The sequence below is a fragment of the Cheilinus undulatus genome, linkage group 8 (assembly GCF_018320785.1).
Source record: "Cheilinus undulatus linkage group 8, ASM1832078v1, whole genome shotgun sequence".
Taxonomy (NCBI): domain Eukaryota; kingdom Metazoa; phylum Chordata; class Actinopteri; order Labriformes; family Labridae; genus Cheilinus; species Cheilinus undulatus.
Window position 1 is genome coordinate 32302492 of NC_054872.1, and position 26114 is coordinate 32328605.

Genomic DNA, 26114 nt, shown 5'->3' on the forward strand with positions numbered 1-26114 from the left:
GGGGGTGAATATTTATTCAGTCACTAATTTTACATTATAAATTATTTTTTAAGCGGCATTTTTTGTCAAATAGCCAAATTATATTGACCGTGATTGTTTTTTAAAAAATCAGTAAAGGGGTAAAACATCCAAGGGGGTAAATGCTTTGTATAGGCACTGTCTCAGTGCCAACATCAGCTAAAACAAATCTGTAAAATACAGGCAGATGTTGGCCAAAAATCCAGTATTGTGCCTCCCTAAAAAATGTATAGTAAACAGAGAACTTATGTTAAATTGGCATCAATTCTGACAGTGAATGTAGTACATTGAAGCAATTGCTACCATACTAACCAAGAAAAAAATGTTGGTAGTTCTTTTATGTACCAGGATATGGAGCTTCACTTTTGCCTTGCTTTGCTGCGTTTTTAGCTAGATACACCGTGTTCCAAATTATTACGCAAATGGTATTTTTCTCTGATTTTTGTAAATAGTCAATGCAAATGACAGTCAGTATAATTTCTAAGTCATCAATCATTAGGAAGGTGAAGATGGGGCCACACCATGATTTTCTCTCCTTTTATGTCCATAGCAGCCAATGACTCAGAGGCATTCTTTGCAGCATGAGATGGTGCACTGTCATGCATGAAGACAATTTTGCTTTGGAAGGCATGGTTCTTCTGTTTGTACTATGGAAGAAAGTGGTCAGTCAAAAACTCTATATACTTTGCTGTGGTCATTTTCAGACCTTCATGCCATCCACCAACCATCCACTACTCCTCCATCTGGACCATCCAGGGCTGCATGGCACGCATAAGTAAACAAGACTGTTTGAAAAATGACTCTTCATGTATTTCTGGGCCCACTGCAACCGTTTCTGCTCGTGAGCATTGGTTAGAGGTGGCTGAATAGTAGGTTTATGCACAACTGGAAGCCTCTGGAGGATCCTACACCTTGAGGTTGGTGGGACTCCAGAGGCACCAGCAGCTTCAAATACCTGTTGTCTGCTTTGTAATGGCATTTTAGCAACTGCTCTCTTAATCCAATGAATTTGTCTGGCAGAAACCTTCCTCATTATGCCTTTATATAAAAAATAAATCCGGTGGCTCTGCCCTGCTGGCGACATGGACTCTGTTGCTATTCGGAATATGAATTATTCCCCTCTGGAAGACGGTTCAGAGTGAGCAGATATAAAAGTAATCGCTACAAGCTCTCCTTCCTCCCTACTTCCATCTCTCTACTCAACAAACAATCTGTGTTAACATAATGCTACAGCTTGAGTGTTGTCTTACTACTGCATTAAATTTATTGTGACATATCTTTTTACTGCCATATTGGTATTTTATTGTATTAGTGGTATTTTGTTGTGTCACTGGTATGCCACAGTGACAGCTTTTTTAAATACACCCTCTTCAGGCAATTTTGTCAACTTGCATCAGGGAAATGTGCAATATATTTTACAAACTGTTTACTACAGGGAAGCCAGTGCAATATTACAGGGCAGGTGCAATACTATACCTGCAAGTCTCTCTTATTCTAGGTCAAAGCGGACCATTTATTTATCTGTCTGTCTATTGCCTGTTCGTTTTTATGATGAATGTATTGATTGTGAGCAGCGCTGCACTTATGTCCATGACAAATTTCCCCCTGGGGACAATAAATTTTATCCTTATCCTTATCCTTTATCTGCATGAACCCGTCTGTGCTCTGAATCAGCCACATGTTTCTTCACAGTACGATGATCACGCTCAAAGAGGGGGTATTATACTTTTCCGATTTTTAAAACATAAATATAAAATCACAATGTTGGGTGTCCATACTTCACGTCTGCAAATTTTCAAACCGCAAGATAATCGTATGTGGCACTAATCTTGGAATTAGAGTGTAAACTGATGAAAACGGCTCGTTGGGAATCTCTCTGAGATCTCCCCGAGATCCTCCCAAGACGAGATTTCGATGGAGCGAACTGATGAGGTCATCGCAATAGGATCTCCTGACTGGTTCGTCTGTGCTGCCAGCAAAGCAGAAAAGACTGCCCCCACAAGATGAACAGAGATGAATAAATACACCTCTAAGTGCGGCGAGGATAAGTCCACCATTATCAAAGCCATTTAGTAACACAGTAATTAAACACTTACCAAACAGATACATCCTGCTTTATCCTTCACTGCTGCTGGTTTTCTTCCCCCTGTCTCTCCAAACTATCAGAGTCAGACTCCGGGTCTAACAAGTATGGACGAATATCAAAATTAGCCATATTTTATTCAGTCAGACCGGTCCATTCAAAGTTTACAAGTACTAGCATAGCAACATAGCCACATTGGAGGGGGCAGGCACAAAACATTGAGTCCTGCTGCCAGCCAGCCTCGGGAAATCGGCCAGTCGGAGGAAAGCAGGTCCATGGAGGGGGGTCTGGGATGCCTGTTGAGATACCTGACTGGCAGAGTGATTTTGTCTTTATTGTTATTTTTTTGTTAGCCAAATCTACTACTTTAAACTTCAATGTACATAGCTACACACTGTCCTCTCTCTCTCTCTGTCTCTCCTCTTAATAAAGCTGTTCTCTGTGTACATATGAAACAGTACAGATACACGTGTCAGACTTCACTGACAGAGAAAGACACTGAGACACTGGAGATTATATGTTTTTTGTCAGATATAAGTCTTTCATGGTAGTAAATTTATACTAACAATAAAACACTAACTCTTAATGAACTGTTTATTCTAAAATAAAATAAAAACTGCTGCAGGTTTCATGATCATTTCTAATTCTCCTCAGACAGGTGTGTAGGGGTCTTCATATGTGTAAAATTAAGCCGAATTTCTACTTTAGTGCCCCTATCCCTTTTTATATCCGTTAATTATCTGTAAACAGCACATTTATTATATTCTCTGCAAATAAATATGTGTCACATGTTTAAGTACCATTCTCTTAAAGACACAAATGCAGAGATTTTAACATTATTTATTCCCCATAAACATATAGTATTAAGGGAATATTTACCAAATATTGTTTTTAACATAGCGTACACCCCTGGCTCATGCGGATGACACAGACACACACAGCTGGAGCGCACACACTGGCCCTCCATGGTCAGAGAGGAGCTTTAAGAGAAAGTTCTAATGTTTATCCTCCAGTATTCTGAAAATTTTGCCCTCAAAAGATGGAAGCCTGAAGTCTACACTTCCAGCATGTTGGCGTGCATTTCAGTTTAAGTGTGTACGTGAGCATCACATTTGTTTGTGTCATTGTTGGGCAGCATGAAAGAAGACGAGAATGAGATGAGAGCAGCCAATGCTGCTGCATAAAAGATGCATAAACGGGCAAAAAGAAAGGGACAATCAAAAAAAGAGAAAGAGTGACAGGGGGACAGGAGATCATGATGGAAAAATTAAAAAAATGAAGGTTGTACAGGAGTCCCAAATTACGAGTCCAAACCAAGTCTGGAGTCTTTTGCACATGGGTCCAAGTCAAGTCTCAAGTCATTGATGTCATGATTGTTTTTTGTTCATTATTTTTAGCCAAAGTAATAGTAAGTGCTTAGTGAAATGTAAAAAGCTACATGTTGCCTCTGTCTGTCTCCTTCTGTGTGTGTGGAGATGAACCCTGAGCAGCATTATCCCCCCTCCCCTCCTGCTTTTCTTGTACTGCATCTGATTGAAACACGCAGACACACAGCGACTGAGCTGCAGTTAGAGAACTGTGATTCTGTGCCATTATTGCAGGAAGGGAAGACAATACTACAAGAAATGCGCAAAAACCTCTCTTTTGCACAAGACAAGCTGTCAGTGTGCTTAGGCGGTTTTACCATTAGGCAAAGGTAGGCAATTGCCTGGGGCCTCGTCCATAAGGGGGGCCTCAAGAATTTGCCTAGGTTTTTTGTTCTACAATTATAGCTCACTTATGTTTTGCCACACCCCAGGTCAAAGAAAATTATCAATAGTTTAAAATTTAGAGCAGGGAGGAACATCTTAAAAATAGATGCACGGCAGAGCGCACAGCAGTGCGACTGCAGCATCACCTCTGCTCTCTCAGTGAGTCTTGTCCTGTCCACACCTCTGACTAGTTTCTTGCATGAGGGCCTTAACAAATGTCAAAATCCAGATGTTTTAGCCTTGTAGAACCAAACTTCTTTCCCTGAGTGGGATTAAAACAGCTGCTCTGCGTAATTGTCCCTCAACCACAAACACGGACATTGTATCTCGCTTTGGTGAGTGACTCAGCTCAATCTCCAGCTTGATTTAATCCCACAATATAATTAATCTCAAATGCCAGACTAATATGAACTAATCTTATTTACATATGATTTAATTTTATATCATCAAGAAGTGAAATTATGGTCTTGATCACTTAAGTTTAAACAGGACATTGTTTATAAATCCTGTGGCATATTTAACTCCAGCTCTAAATGGTAGAAATTAATCTCTTAACGGTGAAAATGACTTAATAACTAAACATTCAAACCTAGTCTGGACACAGGCTGTCCTATGACATGAGAGATCTGCATGTTTGATCTTGGCGCTAAAATGAATCCAAAATATGCACAGAGATGCCCCAGTTCATCATGTGTGAAGGGATGTCAGGGGGATTCAGAGAGAACGGACATGAAGAAGAACTACTGTAGGGGCTCAGACATGTGCTTAAAAGCAGAGTTTTCACTCAGCAGGTGAGGGTTTGTAGCTTTATAAGCAGTAATAGCACAGCAGTGCAGGATATATCTCTGCAGGATCCTCATCTCTCTCTCTCTCTCTCTCTCTGTTGCCCCTTTCTCTCACTCGTCTCCTCTCTGGACTCTGTCCACTCTGCCCCCCCCTGCAGTTGAAATAATCTCAGGGTCAGAGCAGATACTGTGGACAACAGGTTACTTTTTTAATGCCATAAACAGTCACATTGAATGTACAGTATATTTATAATGAATATTACAGTCTTGTAAATTCATCATCAGTGGGTCCGAAAAATGTTGAAATCTGTAAAAACTGTCATATGTTACAAGGACAGCATATTTTTTGCTAGACCTATTTAGATTACCTGCAGGTAAATTCTCTTTCTAAAGTAGCTAATTAACCCTTTTGTGTGCAAACATGCAGCACTTATGAAATGATACCTGCATCTAATATTGGATCATTTATATTTATAAATATTACAGCAGCCTATATATCAGCTTTGGTCATATACAGTTGAAACCAGAAGTTTACATACACTAAATAAAAAGGCACATAAACTTTTTTTTCTCACCGTATAACATTAAATCAGATTAAACTTTTCCTGTTTTTGGTCAATTAGGATTACCAAAATTATTTTTATTTGCTAAATGCCAGAATAATGAGAGAGATCATTTTTTTGACAATTTTTTATTATTTTCTTGAGAGTCAGAAGTTTACATACATTTCATTAGTATTTGGTAGCATTGCCTTTAAACTGTATGACTTGGGTCAAACGTTTTGGATATGCTTCCACAAGCTTCTCATAATAGTTTGCAGGAATTTTGGCCCATTCCTCCTGGCAGAACTGGTGTAACTGAGCCAAGTTTGTAGGCCGCCTTGCTCACACATGCCTTTTCAGCTCTGCCCATAAATTTTCAGTGGGATTGAGATCAGGGCTTTGTGATGGCCACTCCAAAACATTGACTTTGTTATCCTTAAGCCACTTTGTAACCAGTCTGGCAGTATGCTTAGGGCCATTGTCCATTTGGAAAACCCATTTGTGCCCAAGCTTTAACTTCCTGGCTGATGTCTTGAGATGTTGCTTCAGTATTTCCACATAATGTTCTTTCCTCATGATGCCATCTATTTTGTGAAGTGCACCAGTCCCTCCTGCAGCAAAAGAACCCCACAACATGATGCTGCCACCCCCATGTTTCACAGTTGGGATGGTGTTCTCAGGCTTGCAAGCTTCCCCCTTTTTTCTCCAAATGTAACGATGGTCATTATGGCCAAAAAGTTCAATTTTAGTTTCGTCAGACCACAGAACATGTCTCCAAAAATTAAGGTCTCTGTCCCTGTGTGCATTTGCAAACTGTAATCTGGCATTTTTATGTTTCTTTTGGAGTAATGGCTTCTTCCTGGGAGAGTGGCCTTTCAGCCCATGTCGGTACAGGACTCATTTGACTGTTGATAATGACAAACTCTTACCAGCTTCAGCCAGCATCTTCACAAGGTCTTTTGCTTTTGTTCTTGGGTTGAGATGCACTTTTTGGACCAAAGCACATTCATCTCTGGGACACAGAACCCGTCTCCTTCCTGAGTGGTATGATGGCTGGACATTCCCATACTTGCATATAATTGTTTGAACAGATGAACGTGGCACCTTCAGGCATCTGGAAATTGCACCCAAGGATGAACCAGACTTGTGCAAGTCCACAATTCTCTTCCTGATATCTTGGCTGATTTCTTTTGATTTTCCCATGATGTTACACAAAGAAGCAGTGTGTTTCAGGTGTGCCTTAAAATACATACACAGGTGTGCCTCTAATTAACTCAAATGTTGTCAATAAACCTTTCAGAGGCTTCCAAAGACATGACATCATCATCTGGGCTTTCCCAAATTGTTTAAAGGCATAGTAATCTTAGTGTATGTAAACTTCTGACTCTCAAGAAAATAATAAAAAAATGTCCAAAAAATGATCTCTCCCATTATTCTGGCATTTAGCATATAGAAATAATTTTGGTAATCCTAATTGACCAAAAACAGGAAAAGTTTAATCTGATTTAATGTTATACGGTGAGAAAAAAAGTTTATGTGCCTTTTTATATCGTGTATGTAAACTTCTGGTTTCAACTGTAGACGTTGCTAAAAAAATTGCCCAGCCCACAGGATGTCTCAGTGGAGCAAATCCGGCCCCCACCCAAAATGAGATTGACACCCCTGCTTTGCTGCAGTACAGTTTGATTCAGATGAAAAAAATACTGATAATAGAGCCTGTTGTATTTTTCTCTTAATAACAAAATAAAAAACGCATGTAATACAGCTGATTGATGCAGAAATACAAATTAACTGCATTAAGTTCTTGATGGGACCTTGGGCCAGATACACTTGCTAAGATACTGTACCTGAAAACATGAAACCCAAAGAACAGAAGAATACATCAACTTCAGAAAATGATGAAGAAAAGCCAATAGTTTGCACATAAAAATCATTTAAGTACAGAGAATATTTATTCTCATATCTCTTTGGAGGAGATGTCAGATTTATGTTTGTTTTTCATTCTCTGTCTAAGGTGAATGCAGTTTGTCCAGCTTGAATAAACTATTCACTAATACTTCCCCTAACAGACGTTGGTTATAATGCAGATGATATTACACTGAATGCAGTTAAATGTGTTATCAGTGGCACACTGCACACTGTGCTGCTAATGTTAAATCACATTCATATGGCAGTCATCAATGAAGTTGAGGTGAGAGATATTAGGGGGGCCTCACATTGATCTTTGCCTGGGGCCTCCAAGTCACTAAAACCACCCCTGTCGGTGTGGCTCTTAACAAGAACAGCGATCCAGTCTGAAGTAAAATGCAGCAGTCCAACTGCTACGTCCAAGCTAATAGCTAATGCTGGACAATACTGGACAAGCCCACCGCCATGATCGGGAAGCCATGTGAGAACATTTTTTCTTTCACAGAAAGCGTTCAGTGTTGCTCTCTGCGCTTGTTTGGATAAGAAACGTCTGGTTCAAACAACAGCCGGCTGCGGCTCTGTCCCAGCTAATGACTAGCAGGCCTGCTAGTTGAGTTATTAGCTGGGACACAACAACTCATTAGCTGTGTAACTACTTACCCTGTCCCTGTAACTATCACATAGTCATGTCAAAGCAGGGCAGCAGAAGAGCAACAACATCGTTTTCTGCCGCAGAAAGCGTTCCGTGTTGCACTCGGCGCTAACTGTGATGAAGAAATGTGGTGGTCTGACTACGGCCGAGCTAATGTTCGGCTAGGAGCCACTGTATGCAAGCACAACAAGAAACCCTTTCCCCCTTTAACTATCACACACTCACACTGTAGCGGTTTAGCAGAAGAGCAAAAACAGCCTTTCTGTCACAGAAAGTTTTTAGAGTTGCTGTCTTTGCTTGTTTTAATGAAGAAATGTCCAGTTTTGACTAAGTGCTGCTGTGACTAATTCAGAGCTAATCGCTTCTCAGGCAGCCATTGTGTACACAAGCATTCACAGAAGAAGTTACCTTTTCCCCCTCAACTATCACATAGTCATGCCAAAGCAGGTCAGCAGAAGAGTGAAAACATCTTTCCCAACATAAAAGCTTATAGGGTTGTTTTATTCTTTGTCATACAGAAATGTGGCCTAGTTCTGGTGAAACAGGGACCATGCTAAAGCTATATCTGAGTATTTACAGCAGTGGAGGCAGGCATTAGAGGGCTTTCAGCCAGCATTCAGTACAAGCAATCGCAACTCTGTTATGTTAGGGCCCTCAAAGTAGCATCACTCACTCACTGTAGGAGAGCTTGGTACAGTATTTCACAGACATGCAATCTGAGCTCAGATCTCTTTCAGTAAATGAGCTGCACCCCAAATACATCTGCAACAGCAACAGGCATTTAAAAAGAGTGTCCCAGTATGCAACAGGTAAATGACAGGGAGTCAATCTGGACACCAGCCTATTGCAGCAAGAGCTGAAATCAGATGCATTTTCATTTGTACCAATTTTGACATGTATATTAAGAATGCATATAATTTACATTCTTTCAAAGCACAAGTAGCTTCAGGTGATTAACTCTCCAGACACATAAAAAGGTTTACATAAAATCCCACAATCCACCAAAGTACCTGCTACTCTTCCTCAAGTTCTCAGATAAATGCAAATAGCTACCTGCTGGAAAATACAAACTGAAGCACTCTGGTCCCAAAAGACCTCAACAGCATATCAGAACAGGTTTCAGCAGAACAGTCAGTGACCCATATTAGGTCCCATAGGTAGAGAAATGGAGGATTGATATAGTGAATAAATGTAAAGAAAGCAGGCTGATATCACCAGCTAGATCTATCTTATGTTAAAAAATTCAGTACTGTTTCTTTTTGAAAATACATGTTATATGTACACGTTTTATTTTGCTCGTACAACCATTTTAAGTCATATCTTCAAGCTAACTCTAGCCTTCATGTTGTGATTTTGGTGTTTGATTTATCATTCAGGTGTTGCCTCCATGTATTTTATAATGTAAATCACTCTTCAATCCATGTTTGAGCACAAAAACCATGACTACTGTACTGGAGCCCAGTCAGGCTTTAGTAAAGCATGCAATTTATGCAGAAGGCACTTAAAGTACAGTACAGTATTATCCAGCCTATCCCGCACAATGTTAATATGGTTATAGTCCGCACTCAGTCAGCAGGTATCATTTTCATACCTTAAGCTCGTGCCCTGCCTGCCTGCTTGCATGCCTGGTATCATTTATGATCCGGCTGCAGGAATCTGCTGGATCGACCTCCAGACCGAGAATTTACCCGGCTGAATTAAGAGCTGCTGACAATTTATTGTCAAGCTTCAAGTGTCTGTATTAACCTCTACAGCTTCCCCTTCTTTGTGTGTGTGTGTGTGTGTAGGGCTCTGGCCATACCTGTCAGTCACTCAGGTTGGTGCTGTATGGAGGCAGGTAGCAGGTACATTCTGCGTCCATCACACTGGTAAAAGACAGGAAAGGACAGATGTAAGACAAAGATATCGAAGTACAGTTTATTAAAGACGCAGAGGGAGAAGGCGAGTAGAAACCTGCAGAAAGAACGGCTGAAAAGATGAGGGAGCGGATCAACACTTTTGAAACAGTGCTGAATATAGATCAATTCCTGGTAAGGTTAATCATCCCTTCTTTTCAAGTCTTTTCTTCATAAAGTTTTAAAGGAATTACGCTTTAATTGCTTAGATTGCAGGGATGACAACGCTGCTTCACTACTGTCTCTTATCTGTTTATAGACTCTAACAGTAATATTTCACGTTGCAACATAATTTACTTCATGCATACCTCTTTAAAAGGGATGACTTGTTTTTTAACAGAATAATTTGTATAAGGTTAAACAAAGGCCTTATTCGTAACGCATGCAGGCTTAGTTCAGTTTATTTTTCTCTTTTAGCCCCACATGAGCCTTAATTAATGTATGACAGCTTGAACAGTGTTTGGACGGGGCATAGAAATGTTTTTGTGCTGGTTAATTAGTGTATTCATGTGAAGACAAGTGCTTGTGAAGTGTGTGTGTGTGTGTGTGTGTGGGGGGGGGGGGGTGTTGGAAGTGAGAGTTGTGTGTGTTTCAGGAGGGGTGTAATCTCCCGATCTCTCTGTTAGTGAGCGGGTCAGATTTTATCATTAACCTTGTGTAACAGGACAGGCCCATATTGTTGTAAGGCCTCACACACACAAATATCAATTTAGCACACTCATAAAAAAGCACAAACACAAAGTAAGAATGCTTAAGAAGCAGCATAAACACAAACTCACATATTTATGAATATGCAGTGGTGACTCTCTCTCATGAGGGGCGCAGGAATGTGCTATTATTTTTTTTAATTAAGTCTCAATGTCACACTGCCCTTCAACCCCGGCATCTATTAGCAGCTCTCACTAAAGCTCTGCCTCTCTTCCTCTCAGCTGGCCTGATTCTGTTTTGGTTGTTTTTCTGTTTTTCACCTCTTGAATTTCTGACATTTTACTATCATATCACCTTGTTAAAGCAGGCTCATAAAGGCCAGCTCCATGAATGAATTCACAGCGCTTTGACAGCTAAACCGGCATAATTTGACACAGGCTTTGTATTCCTAACAAACCCGAGGGAGGAGTGGTTTGCATTTTTCCATTTTCTTCATCCTGGGAGACTTGCAATAAGCACAACATTAGAAGCTAGAGTTCTAACAGCAGAGCGCAAGAAAGTCATAATGAGTTGTGTGAGTGTCAGAGCTGTTAGGTAACGCCTGACTACTTTCATGTGTCCACAGAGACAGTAAAGTGCAGGGAAATAATCAGAGCCACATGGGGAGGTGTAGGGAAACTTGCTGAGAGTAAATTAGTGCGAATAGAGGGGAGGCATGCAGAGGGGTGATTTTTCCTCTTGTGCTCTTGACTTGGATAGAGAAGGTCATTTTACAGTTACAGAGTTAAATAAAGACGACAACAGTGTTTCAACGCGTGTGAAAGTGGGGAAAATCCTGGTTGCTGATGTCACTTTTTGGAACAAGGTTTCACAGTGACACAAAGATAAAGATAACATTGAGAAATGGTGACAGAAAAGTCACCTGGGATGAATGTATCTCAGCTTTCAATGTCTCTCTCACGCTGTCAGACATTTGTCTTTGTCTCCATCTCACTCATTTGAATTTATTTCCTGTTTGAAAATTCAACTGACGTTTTTAAGCCAAAAATCGAGTTTTAACCAGTAAAGCTCCCTTGAGCCCATAAAACAACAAATTGCGTGTTTGTGAATTATTTTGTGGTACATCTTTTTGTTGTCTAGTTTAATCATTTGTAGCCTACAGATGAAAATGGCAACCTACTAATACATTTCATGTAGCCTGCAGTAACAAAAATGATAAAGCAATGTTAACTGCTGAGGTAAAAGTTACATTTAAATGGTAGGCCTCCTAAAAATGTAAAAAATACTTACAGTAATCACTGTGAGGAGTAACAACTTGTGAATTCTACCATAATTACCGTGGGAAAATAATTCATGGTTAAAATGAGAGCTTCACGCATCCATCAAGCCCTTTTCTCCTCTCTCTACATCAAGCTAGCAGCTAACTAGCTAGCTAAGGCTAGCGTTAGCGCTACTAGCATAATACTTTGAAAACACCAAATGATTTTTCAACGGCTAAGCTAAGCTGTTAAAGTTTCAGGTGACGTTTTGAAAGACTGCACCTGTCCTCCGTGAGTCTGACCGTGTTCTCCAGTAAGTTAGTGGACAGCAAAAGCAGGGGAGAACCAAAAAAAATTAAATTATGTGCAACTAGTCAGTTGAAAATGTTTTGTAGTTGCTACTTACCAACATAAGTTCGTTGGTCTGGCTTCATAAACGCTATCAAACAGTAGCTTCAAAGCTAAATCCTGTCCAATGTTGCCTTCTTTTTACAGAGATAAACACAACAGATTAATGACAGCTAATTTTATTGAACTAAACTTGACCAAAAAAGTTTCAAATGTAGAACCAGCTGCTCCTGATATGTGTAAGGGTAACATGGTTATCTTTGCATGGAGGGTGCCATGCTTAATCATCTAAAATGATAAAGACTTGCCAGTTGTTTTAAAGTTTTTTAAAAATAAAATAACCGCAGCTGATTATTGTATTTTTGTTTAATTGGCAGACATGATAAAATCCCCCAAAAATAACTTGCAGCTGCCTCCACTTTGTTGACAGTTTTCAGGTCTTAAAAGTCGGTAATAATATATTTATTCATACGGCAAAACATAGTTAGATAGTGCTTTACACTAGAAAACAGACATACATAAGCAGGACATCAATGGAATAAACAAAACAATAGATCAATAAGATATGGGTCATAACACAATAGATCAAATAGAATGCATGAAATGGGATAAAAATAGTTTTGTTTTTTTTTTTTTTTTTAATAAAAAAACCTTGGGGTAGAATCCCTTAGGTCCCCTATGGTCTGGGATTCAAGGGCCCAATGCTGTCATCATATCTTGTACTCTCTAGTATCACTGGCTATCTTTAATTGAGCACTGAATTCCTGTCTGCATTTTACTATGCAATATGCAAAAATCATATGTATACTTATTATACATTAGCAAGTGTATTTTCTGAACTCTATTCAGAGGTAATGATGCAAGTGTCTGGGTTTGGCTGGGGGAAATCATAATCTCACCTAGCCTAGGATGCTGAAATGGCTAGAGTCCTGCTCAACATCTATCTTTGTTCTCTTTATAGTCACAAACATAGATGCTACAGTCTTCTCACAATGCAGCTGAATAAAAATTAGTATCCTGGAGCAAAGGGTTGACACCACTGACACTGATAGCAAGATAGATATGGCACTATTATTAACAAGTTACAATATAATAATGCAGAAATAGGCAAACAAGTCATCTTAAAGAAGAAAATATAGCTATTTTGCTTATAATTTCTTAAACGCTTCTAGTTTTTTTTTTTTTTTTGTTCTGTTACAAGATGGTGTGGGAAGTCAAACATTGTATAACAAACCCTTCCTCTCTCTGTGAATGGTGCACAGGTACCTCTTGTTCCTGTCCCTGGTTTTGATGGCATCTGGTGCCGGTGTCTGTTTGATGATGTTGATGGATTGGTGCTCTGGTGTTAATGTGTAGTATAGTGGTGGTGCAAAGCTTGTGTGCAGTGTGTTACAGGAGACAGAAAAGGAGCAGAGCTGCTAACACATCATGAGAAAGACATCTGATGAGGAACAGGTAAAGAAAGACCTGAGGACCAGAGGCTGCGCTCATGGTGGACGGTGATTTTTTTTTAATTCTCTGGCATAAGGACTTAATGACACAGTCCAGTGTTGTTCTGTGCCATTTTTTTTTTAATCTCCACAAGTGGATCTGCTTTGTATTTTAAATGATTATTTTATTCCTATTACAGCGTCAGTAGGATCTTTATACTTCTAAATTCAGTGCAAGTGTTTATGATTTTGTGCCTCTTGTATTACATTTTTATAAAACTATGGTATCATAGATAGAATAAACAATTATAGTGGGTATAAAGCATGTTAAACATAGTTTATATATTTTTCAAATTAAATCAAATAGTTCAAAAAATGTACCTCAAAAGCAATCAAAATTGTGGACTGTATTTATCAGGACAATGCCTCACATGCTAGTTCCCATGTTTAAAATACAGCTGAACATTCAACAATTTAAAAATATTATTTTTTATTGTATTTGTAATGTCTTTTTCATTCCTTAAGAGTAAACAATATTTGATATGCCAGTATTGGATGCTTTTTACACAAAATAATATTTAATAATTTTATAAGAATTAACACATAAAAAGCAAAACAAAAATGATGCCTTAAGTTCTGCTGCTTTGAATAAAAATAAAATAATTTCCTAATTTATAAAGAATAATAAAAAAGATGATGATAAAAATGCGAATTATTCTTTCCAAAAGAGTATTGTTTAGTCCTTAATTACTCCTTGCCTGCATCGACAGCCATTTCTTCAGTCATTAGACAAAGCTGAAAGAACAGTCAGCAGCAATGTTCAACAAAGTCATTGTATGATGACAGAAAAGAATATCTTTTCATCAGTGTATGAATCATTCCTACTTCTGTTGCAGCTTTTAAAGAATAAGTTGAGCAGTTAGTGCTGCACAAAGACTGATCACTAAAGCAGTTTATTTGTCATTGTTGTAATCATAATTTTCTATTATTTTGCTGCTTTAATGTAGTGGCAGTCTTTTCCGGCATGCAGTAGTGACTCATCACACAGGAAGGACTGTAAATCAAGTGATTGTTTGTGTTGTTTATAGGGAAAAAAAGGTGTTAGCTGCTAGCCCTGTCATGATGTGATTTAAAGAAATAATTTCACATTATTTAATTGTATAGATTGTTGTTTAATTATAAGCACCTGTTGTGGTTCAGCATGGTCTGGGGCCTCATGGTTGGATGTGTCTCCCCTTTCCTGTGTGAACATGAGACAGAAATGTGTGGCAGGCGAACCTCCGTGATTTAGCTCCAAGCTTTGCTGTGTGGACGGATGCATGTGATCTGTAGGTTTCAGTTGCACATCGTAGCTGCATCTGGATCTGCAATATTTTACAGCTTCTAATGTTTTTAACGAGTGTGGTGCAAAGTGATCACACTGGATTACAGGGGGCCATGCTGTCTGACCAAGTTTGTGTGTTTGTGTGTAGTTGGAGAGGGGAAGATGTGGAATGCCCTCTCTTCCAGGATCTCTTCCTATGGCTCCTCTCCAGCCCCTGCCTCCTCTCAGGGAGGGGTTTTTCCGATCTCGATGCCCGTTTTGTCTATTTCTGTCTACCAGGGTATTCAGGCTGGTGTGTATCTTTTACACACACCGCACTTCCCCCTTAGCTTTCTCGTTGTCTCAAGACTCTTCACACTGGATCTAGTTTAATCCCTTTCCAAAGTCTCGGTTGTTGTCTCCTTCTCATTTCAGTGTCTCCTCCTCCTATTAGGCCTTTGTTTTCCTTTTCTGAAATAGTGTATTGTGATTTTTTGGACTCTTTATTTCTCAGTGATTGTCATTGTTTCCCCTTACTTACAGCTGTACGGTGAGTACAGGGAGCAGCTGGGAAATTTTGCCCGACGAGAGGCTGCCCGTTTGCTGACAGAGAGACAATGGAGGAGACAAGCAGGGGAAAACACAAGCAGCGCTCGCAAAGGCTTTGGCCGGCGGCATCATCATCATCATCATCACCACCCTGTGACCTTGGAGTCGCATCACAGCCACGCCTCCTCTACCCAGAAGCCTCGACCCTACTCCAAATGCCAAGGTGACCTGCAGAACTGAAGAGTTCTTCATTTAAATCTTGTAAAAAAAGGTTTTTGTAATAAGTTTCCACCTTGAATAACAGTTACCATGGACATGATTTAGTGGTTGCCATGAAACTTTATGCGGTTACTAGGAAACAGAAGTGAGATTAACAAAAATATCTTTGATTTAACTGAATATAATTTTAAGGTCATGGCACTTTTCTTTTATGAAATGTTATATTGTAATAACTACACTCTACAGAGAGCAGCATATTTTCTGCAGGCTTTAGTTACTGGTTGCTTTGCACATTATGATTTTACATGCAACATGATGAGCTCATAAAAATATGATGCACTGCTATCATTTAATTAAACTGTCATGCAGAATATGATGCAGTCAGATTCAGTGTCAATTGGTTTTAGGGCTGCAGTAAGGCTTTGAGACCACCTAAGGTCATAAGTCACATAATGTAAATCATCCATATCTTAAAAAAACTGTTTGAATGTTCTCCAAATTTCTGCTACATTACTATGGCAAATTTTGACAGTAAAACTTACAGCATCTGAATACACGGCCTTATTTTAAAGGTACAGTATGTATTATAAAGTAGCATTTTGTGAAACATAATATTTATAGATACAGTTGAATTAGTGTTTTATCACCTGAGTATACAGAAATCCTTTCATTTTTATTTTATTAAGATTAGCCTTTTATTCATACACAAGCAGGGTCAATCTTTTGTGTCCTGAAAGTAGTGAAATATTCAGGCAAGAAAAGGTTCAAAACTCACGTAGAAATAACAGCAGGCAGGAATTTAAAAAGCCTTCGTCTAAAGCCTGGAGCAGTCCGGGTTAGTTCAGTAGGTTTCAGAGATCAAGATCTTTTGGCCAAGCTCAGTAGAGCTGGCTGTTTGGATCTCAGCCATTCATCCTCAGCCTAGCTGTGCTCTTGTAGTTTTCTGTCTCTATGCACAGGTTTGACCATATATGTTAGTATTTCATTGCATCTCACACAGTGTTTGACAATACTTTGACACAAACTTTGAATAAAGTTCCATCATTTTTAAGGTACTCTTCTTCACTGTGTTCTTCTACTCTGGCTTGAACCATTGGCTACATTACTCAACACTGCCCCTATGATTAGAATAGAAGAGAATAAGAGAATGATGTAAAAATGACATAAAAACACAGGCCGATTGACATGTAGTAAAAACATAATAAATAGGTCATAAAAATAAAGGAACCTAGGCTAAAATCAGGATAAAAACTAGATATTGTACACTATAAACACTGAATATTCCACACTTCTGGTGCAAAGTGCAAGCTGTAGCAGCATAAATGAGTTGTTTTGCAACATTTAGTCCATATCTGTAAGTTTTGAGAGCATGGAATAAATTCCGATGAAATAAAAGCAGAGTACAGACTGAAAGCACATGTGTGTTGGCATGCATTCTGAATGCAGAACTTAAGTACTTAAGTGAGCATTTAGATGCTCCTAATATTCCCAATTCTGCATACTGCACCTTTAATGTTATGATTATTCATTCATTTCAGTCTCTTTATTCAAAAAGTAACTGATATGTTTTTTTATTCTTATTAACAGTAATAGTCAGAGGTGTTGAGAATTTCTCTCTTGTCATTCATTTGTCATTTTTTATTGGTCACATCAAGGCCATTCTTACTCGCTGCAGGGCTTCTTGCATTCTGATTGGCTAGTGTTGTGTGTGCTATTTTGAATGTCTGGAATTGATTGGCATAAAAAAGAGCACAGATTGTTATATGCAGTGGTAAATAACATCTAGAAGACATATATTGGGGGCGCTGCTGGTCTAGTAGTACACAGGCTGTCGTCCCCCCAAGCAGTCATACTGGGCTCAAGTCTGACCTGTGGCCCTTTCCCTTTCTGGAATGCATAATTTCACTGTTGTCTTCTCCTTATCATTATCCCAATAATCACACTGTCTGATTCCCTCTCAGGCACGACTACAATAACTAACTGTCAGTAATTAAATCAAATGATAAATGGATTCAATATGAGTCATTAATTTAATCTCTCTGTCCCAGATTGTTTGGCTCGTGTGCGACGGTACATTGTGACCAAGATGGGGGAGGACTGGATTTTCCTGGTCCTTCTGGGACTGACAATGGCTCTGGTCAGCTGGAGTATGGACTATGCCAGTGCTAAGAGCCTGCAAGGTACCACAGGAACAGGAGAATTCTACAGTCAGCTTCACAGTCTGAAAGCACATGATTTAAGTTTCTCCTGTCTGTAATTATTCCACTTATTCTCCTGTGTGCCATGAATCATTTCTGTCCTCTTTTCTCTGTCTATTTCTGTCATTTTTTTCCCTCTTTTTCAGCCTATAAATGGATGCACGGGGAGCTTAAGGGCAATGTGGCGCTCCAGTACCTCGCTTGGGTTACCTATCCTATGATCCTTGTCATGTTTGCATCACTTTTCTGTCATCTGGTTTCCCCACAGGCCATTGGTAAGCTCTCTATCACCTGCCATCCTCCATTATCCTCTCTTAACCTTCCTTCTTTAGTCCTCATTTTTCCAGGATAGTAGCATCATACTCCTCTTTTATGCTTTTTCTTATCTCATCTGTTTTTTTGTTCTGCAGGTTCTGGTATTCCTGAGCTGAAAACCATTCTGAGAGGAGTAGTGTTGAAGGAATATCTGACCCTAAAAGCCTTCATTGCTAAAGTCATTGGGCTGACTGCTGGCCTGGGCAGTGGGATGCCAGTGGGCAAAGAAGTAAACTAACACCTATTTTCCTTTGTTTTTTTCTCTCTACAGTCTGTTTATTAGCACCACGTTCACCCTTCCTCTCTCTTTCTTTTCCCCATCACTCTATCTGTTTCTTCTCCAAGCTTGGAGGATAATAAATCACCTTCTGTCATGTTTTTCTTCACTCCCACCTCTCGTGGGGCTGAAACAAATTATTCCACAGCAAAGGAGTTCATTCATTTTTTTCCCCATTATAGTAGCTGGGCCACTGTCACATCCAGCAATTAAACAGTGATTTATCTGTTCTGATACAACATGTCCCAGTTTAGAACCACTGTTTTACAGACAATAGTCTCTGTCCGTGTAGATAACATTACTTGTCGCTCATCTGTGTCAGTGATTTCCTCCCATCACCTCCAGGGTCCATTTGTCCACATCGCCAGTATCTGTGCCGCAGTGCTCAGCCGATTTATGTCCATCTTCTCTGGAGTCTATGAGGTAAGCTGAAGCCCTGAGGGAAAAGAAAACAGACTACATTACCCATAAGCCTGATCTCCTTGTCACCGTTTAATGTAATACAGATGAGGAATGGGGGTTTTATTTTATATTATTATTTTTGTTGATGGCTTCGGTGTGATGACACATTTTCTAAAAAGAGTCATATGGTTGGATTTGAGAAAAATCAGTTGATCTTTATTTTTATGATCAGGCGACATTGCTAGTAGGCTAATGTTTGTGAAAATGCTCAGACTGCCAGTCTCCAGTCTGAGACTGGAGATATAATTGCTTTTTTTTTTTCATTTTACTGTACCCAACTTTACCTTAATTAAACACTTTTGATTGAAGTACTTACAGTGCATTCAGAAAGTGTTCAGACACCTTCACTTTTTTTTCAATTTTGTTATGTTGCAGCCTGATGCTAAAACCGTTTCAACTCATTTCTTCTCTCATTAATCTACAGTCAGGTTCCTATCATGACAAAATGAAAACAGAGTTTTAGAAACTTACTGAAAATTTATTAAAAAAATAAAAAATAAAAAATTGCATTGACATTAAGTATTTAGACCCTTTGCAACAACACTTGAATCCTCTAATTTCTCTAAGTTGCTTAGATGTTTCTATACCTTGATTGGAGTCCACCTGTGGGCTGCGGAGCTCAGAAACAGGATTCTTGCAAGAACAGATCAGGGGAAGGCTACAAAAAAATGTAGTTCCAGAAGGACAACCATTACTGCAGCCCTCCACCAGTCTGGGCTTTATGGCAGAGTGGCTAGATGGAAATCCCGCTGAAAGCCCTCTTGGAGTTTGCAAAAAAGAACCTGAAGGACTCTAAGATTGTGAGAAACCAAGATTTAACAATTTGGCCTAAAATTCTAAACATTATATCTGGAGGAAACAAGGCACCGCTCATCACCTGCCATCCAAACAGTGAAGCATGGTGGTGGCAGCATCATGCTGTGGGGGTGTTTTTCAGCAGCATGGACTGGGAGACTGGTCAGGGTTTAGGGAAAGCTGAATTGAGCAAAGTACAGACGTATCCTTAATGAAAACCTGTTCCGCAGGTTACCTGAAAATGGCCTTCCACCGGTGGTCTCCATTCAGCCTGACTGAGCTTGATTTGCAAAGAAGAATGGCAGAAAAGTCCCCAGTCTAGATGTGTGTCCTATTCAAAAAGACTAGAGGCTGCCAAATGTTTTTCAACAAAGTACTAGGTACTTTTTTTCTTTTAAGCAAATTTGCAAAAATAGAAAATGAAAAGATCTGTTTTCACTTTGTTAAGATGGGGTACTAAGTGCGGATTAATGAGAGAAAAAAAATAACTTAAATGATTGTAGCATCAGGTTGTAACATAAGAAAATTTGAAAAAAATTAAGAGGGTCTGAATACTTTCTGAATCCAATGTATTTGTTAATATAATAATTCTACTGAACTGTCATTTATACTCTAAACCGTACTGTAAGCTAGTTTGGATTTGTATTGATTGAAGTGTAGTGTAGTGCCTAACTTTGCCAACATGTCGCACCTAAGTCATTAAATTCGTTAAAATGGGACCTTGAATCCAATTCCAAAGAGAAAGTGGGAGTCTTGTGATTGTTGTCATTCCTCATCTGTTTTTTTTCCCACCCTCACTCACACCCTCCCCTCTCCCCCCTCCCTGTCCCTTTTTCTTTGAGTCTTTGTTTTGGCTCGCCCCCTCACACCTCGGCTGTGTTTGTGTTTGACTGTATTAATAGTGTGATGGTAATGTCTGGCATGTGTAATAACAGTAACCTCCCATATCCCCGTCTCCCTCTTTCCCTGCTATCTCCCCTTGGCTTTCCCCGCTTGTTTTTGCCCCTCCAATCTGTCTCCACCTTTCACCCTTAACCCCAGAATGGCATTCATAACCAGGACCTGTTGGTGTGTGCGTGTGCTGTGGGAGTGGCCACCTGTTTCGCAGCTCCTGTGGGAGGCAAGTGCTGTCCCACTCCCCTGACTCACTCAGGCGTGGGTCTCCAGTCAGCTTTTCCCTCCTGAAATAACATCAGCAGCATAAACACAGAGGTTAAGCCTGACTAGACCAGTGTCGTGCATAACGAGTGATGAATGTGACTGAATATCTAAACAGACATATTAACATGTCAGTACTGTACCTGAGCCTGTCATTTAACTTAAAAACTACTTTGAGTAGTTAGATATTTTAGCAAATACATAATTGATACGGCTTTTACGTCACATGCTAAATATTAAGCTAACCAGCATGCAATTAGCTTAACTTAGCATCCATGCTGGAAGCCATTAGTGCATTTCTTTATGAAGTAAATAAAAAACATCTACAAGAAGCCTTAAAGCCCAAGCTTATTTATTTTGTAAATGGTTTTGCTATTGAATGAATGTCAAGATAGATATGTCTCCACCACTTGCCGTCATACAAAAGTGAAGCTAAAGCATCCCAGAGACGGTCAAGAACACATTGCCCCAGTAACCTCATTTTGAGCCAAAGGTGCGGAGTAGACTCTGCCATGATTTGACTCCACTTTTCAGCTAAACTACATTTAACTTACTGATGGAATAAATTAAGGATCTTAGGGTCATGGAAAGTTTAGTGACTCCTGCTATAAACTCTAACACTCCAGTGTCCGATGTTTGACTTAACTTTTTCCACAGTCCATATTTTATGTCATCATTTTAAGATCATAGCAAATTTAAACAAACAAGTAGGGATGCACAATATTGGATTTTTGCTAATATTCAATATGTCGATATTGACAAATTAATCTGAGCTTTCAACGGTATCAATAGCATGATATTTAAAGGTATATCAGACCTTAAACTTCCAAGACTGTCTGGCAGTCTGGCTTCATATCTGACGCCATTTATTTTGGAACAGAAATACATGCTTAAACGTCCTAAATAAAATCTAATTAAACTTCAGTTTAGTGTATGTGTGAGGGTTAAGATAATGGTTAGGATACCAAAAGTTACAAGTCAAAAACCTACCTTGCAAAACCTGATTACAAAATGTTTAATAAAACCAAGTAAACGGCTTGTCTGCCGCCAGCATAGCTTACATAGCTCTGTTAGCTATGTAGATAACAGCGCTATTTAGCTAACAGAGCTTTATAATGAATGCTAAGCTCACAGAGCAGCTACATACTGTATCTGTTATCTGCATAGCTACGTTAGCTTTAGTTATGTTTGCCAAAGCTCACGTTGCTTAAGCTAACTTAGCTACATTGTCTTATGTCGCCTGTGTAGCTATGTTAGCTTTAGCTACAGTTAGTGAAACTAAAGCGAGCCACTGTTCATGTAACTACTTCCATAATGATCAATATTTAAATAATCCCAGATTCTCTGATTTCTGACCTTTTTCTCTGTTGTATTTATGAATAAAGACGATGATGAGTAAAGACAAAAACTGATGTAGGTTTGTTGGTCTAGCCTAAAACTAACTTATTTGTCATATGGTCAATATTGACAGCTGATAAAGGCAGAAATTTACAGCCAAAATATCGATTGTAAATATTGGCAGATATTTTTTATATCTGCTGATATTTAACTCTTTAAGCCAATGGTTCCCAAAGTGGGAGGTGCAGCGCGGCAATGCTAATTAACACCAGCTGATTACTTTAGCACTGAAGAAGAGGAGCAGTGAATTGAAGTCGCCTTCTAGGGTGTAGTTGCATTCCAAGTCCAAGACTGCATTTTAGTGTGGTGTGGAAAAGAGTTTGGCATGAGATCCCTTGCCACACTCCTGCCTTTTGCAAGGTCCCACCAGTGTGAGATAAGCTTTTCTGCTGTTCCCTCAGTCAAGACAAAATACAGATCAAAAGTGGACAATGAAAATGAACTAGAGTGGCAGTCTCACGGCTGCAACCAGGACCCAAGTCACTAAAAGTATGGAAGGACTGGGATTATAAATCTTAAAAGATGTTCATTAAGTTTTTATTTTTAGGGAATTTTTTATCTTCAGAGAGTCAGAATCTTTAACCTCTGTTTAAGGCAATGGTTATTTGTGCACAATTTTGAGGTTTTATGTTGAAGTATATTTTTAAAAAGTGTTTTTACATATTTTTACATGTTGATGTGTGCAGTGAGGGGATGGTGGGCTGCTTTAGCTAATATCTGCGGATATAATATCTATATAATATAATATCTATACGGATATGCCGATAATATTGTGCATCCCTACAAACAAGTTATAACTAATGTATTAGTAAACTTTAAGGAGTGATGTGGAGCATTTTTAACCTTTGAACAAGTCCAGGCTCCATTTTCTACGAGTCTTCATCGCAGGTAGACTATCTGGCTCTTATATAGCTTAATATTTTGTGCACAGACATGAGAATACCAACATACTTATCCTATGAATTTGAAGAGAACCTACATCTAGTCTTGTTAAAAACTTATAAAGTTTTGTCTCCAAACAGCTTTAACAAAGTTTTGAATTTTAGCAGGTTTAGCGTCCCAGCCCTCCTGGAGTATCTCCCAGTTTTGAAGACATGAATAATTCTATAAAGTTTTACATTGCACCATGTCATGGCAAGTGTTATTTGGAGACACTTCACAAAAACAACAGGGTTTGACTGTACTCTTCATTATACTAGTTACAGAATATATTCTGAAATAATGCAGCACATTCAGATCAGAAACCGTGCTCTCAGACTGAAATGTTCTAAATTCAAAATGTTGCAGAGAACCCAGTGATTCAAGTTTATGAATAATCAGATTAATTATTGTGCAGTCAGCCATACAGATCTGTTTGTAAGGACAACGTGACACTCTATTTGACTTCTCTATGCTTAATCATTTCTTTTTTGAATGGTTACTCTCACTGGCATGTGCATGCTCTGCTTGATATTCTCTCAATTGGATTTTTCACTCCACGTCTCAATCGCTTTCTTTGCTCACATTCCAGTGATTATTATTTATTCACTTTTTTCCATTTTGCCCCCCCTCTCTCGTTCCCCCACCCCCCGGTGACTCCCATCATGTCATCTCCTCCTTGATCTTTTATTCTCTCTTCTCCGACTCTCTCTCCTGTCTACTCTGTCATTCTTCCTCACTTTTATCCCCTCCCTGTAACATCTCGCTCATTTCATCCCTCATTGTCTCTCTCACCCCTTCGTTTCCCTCGTGTTTCTCCCTCTCTGTTTTCTGTGTCAGTAGAACCCTTATGGTTACACAGATATTCTGACTGTTGGCTGTGCCGTGGGGGTGGGATGCTGTTTCGGCACTCCACTTGGAGGTACTGTACAACTCACACACCAACTCACACACCAACTCTACATAATCAGTCACTGACTAACTGCATGACACATCCCTTTTGTCCTGGATAGATGCAGTTCTGAGGCTGTACCTGTTCTACTTGAGTACTTACAGAGATGTGTTCACAGCACAGGACACAGAGAGCTCACTTGATTTAGAATTAGGCAGCTTTTACATCTTGTTTCAATAGTCTGAATAAATGATTGAAAATGAAATTTGCTTTTTTTTCATTCAAGCAAAGATTTTGTAAGACTGCTTTTCTGAAATCACTACAAGTGAGTGAGTACATACTGTTTTTATGCCAATACTCCTTGTATAGTTATAGTTAGAAAAGATCCAGGAACAGTGTATTTGCTGTTTAAAGACATTGTACAGCTGGAAACATATGCTCTCTGCTTGACAAAGGTGTAACAGTAATATTTTCAGTTTCCAAACAATATCAGACGTCTTTGTTGTATGTCTGTAAATACGTCGTTGTCACATCATGGCCATAATCATACTTGTAGTCCCCAAAAATACTCTTTCACTGTTTCAGCTGATTAGTTTATTTTTCTGTCTTCTTAAAAGAGAACATAAACATCCCCTACAAGTCTTGTTTTCTCACCTTTAATCCAGGACCCTGTAATGTAGATGTGGTTAAATGCACAACATACTCTATCTAAACCATGCCGATCTCACCACTTACAGATGAAACAGACTTAAACTTACAGCATTTAAACGTGAAGTTACATACGAAAAAGCTACCCTTTATATGGTGATGTGTCGGAAAATCTGTAGAAAAACGTTTATTTTGATCATAATCAGCTTCAGTCAAGCTTCATTTAAGCCTCAATATTTAGGTTTCCAACATGATTTTCAGATACAGAAAATGGACTCCTAAGAACCCAAAAAGATCAAGATCAGTGAGTGCATGTACATGCACATTAATAGATTAATATCTGATATCTGGAGTTACCCGATTACTCAAGTAGCTCTGTAAACAGCATAATCTTATGAAGGCTCCAATCATCAAAAAACGGAATGAACTTAAGTTTTTGCCCAATGATCTCATCTTTCAGTACATACAAGCAGTTAAATCTGATTTATTCTGTTCTGTTATATCTATGCATGAGTAAAGTATGTAAACAAGAGTGGAAAAATGATTAGCCAATACCAACACTCAGGCATCCATGAAAATGGACAAAATAGAGTTTATAAGACGCATAAAACAGATTTCCAGCTGCTGGAAATCACTTAGACTTATTTTGAAATTCTCTCTCCATTCTGTATAGGAAAATTACCTGAGCTCAACTTTCGCTCCAAATGTTCACCCAGCATGCACAGGGTTTTGGTAGGAATGGAGGAAGAACTGACATTAGTCCATAAAGTAGATGCTAGAGACAACTGAAGAAGGAGAGCAGTGTTAAGCATGTGTTTCATGCACAACTTCCACATAACCACAACCAACTGCCAATCTTCTTCTCCAACTCCTTCTCCTCATCATCTCCTTTTGCTATGTTGTATGACATCAAAAGTGCTTTTAATACATTACTGCCAAGAATTATTAGAGTGCATGTAAACGCATCAAATCAGATTTATACAATTACCTGAATATTCCCAGGTAATCTGATGATGAGCCCAAAATGCCCCACCATAGAGGTCTGTAGCCAGATGCCTCTTGAACCAGCACACCTATGCCAGATGAAGTCTTTTTTCTTTATATCTTTATTTCTTGCACTTTAAAGTGTTTTTAAGGGACTGAAATCTGTTACTTTGTTCACTCTTAAACTTTGAATTGTGTGTTTTAAGAACTGAACTTTTAGGTCTAAACTACATTTAAATATAAGTGTCAATAATGGCCAAAATTAATGTAGCACAAATCCAGAATGGTGCATTCCTTGTACTCAAAGTTAATTTCTGCTACACAAACAGAAATATAAATTCAAAGCAGCCCTCTCTCCATGTTGGTTATTGGCCTGGTTTTTGCGAGCTTTGAATGTTGGTTTATCAATTTATACTACACTGTAAAACCTAACAAGTTAAAATTACTTGTCTTACTTGATTATGTAGAAGTTTTTAAGTAGCAGAAATACATTTTTGAGTGTGGCTTTCATGCACTGCAATTTTCCTGTATGTCTCTTACATTACATATTTTATTTTTGAACAATCATGCCACTCAGAGTAGGCGAATTCAATTGATTACAAGTAATAAAAGCTAAAAGATACACTCTGACCTATAAAATGCTCTTCCACAGAGTTCAGTACTTCATTCTTGCAATGCT

General features: G+C 38.9%; 1 protein-coding gene across 3 annotated transcripts in view; it reads left to right on the plus strand.

Moving 5' to 3' along the window:
* Positions 1–26114, plus strand: part of clcn1b (chloride channel, voltage-sensitive 1b) — a 48299-nt gene that overhangs the window by 8462 nt on the left and 13723 nt on the right. For 2 of the 3 annotated variants that reach the window (XR_005992200.1, XM_041793142.1), the window contains exons 2-7: positions 15166–15394; positions 17439–17570; positions 17735–17863; positions 17999–18132; positions 18526–18603; positions 23755–23833. Coding sequence is in view for 2 of the 3 variants with exons in the window: in XM_041793142.1 (XP_041649076.1) it covers positions 15166–15394; positions 17439–17570; positions 17735–17863; positions 17999–18132; positions 18526–18603; positions 23755–23833 (781 nt within the window). In the remaining variant the exon portion in view is untranslated. Of the gene's footprint in view, positions 1–13284; positions 13345–15165; positions 15395–17438; positions 17571–17734; positions 17864–17998; positions 18133–18525; positions 18604–23754; positions 23834–26114 lie in introns of those variants that run through there. The other variant, XM_041793143.1, reaches the window with a different exon arrangement.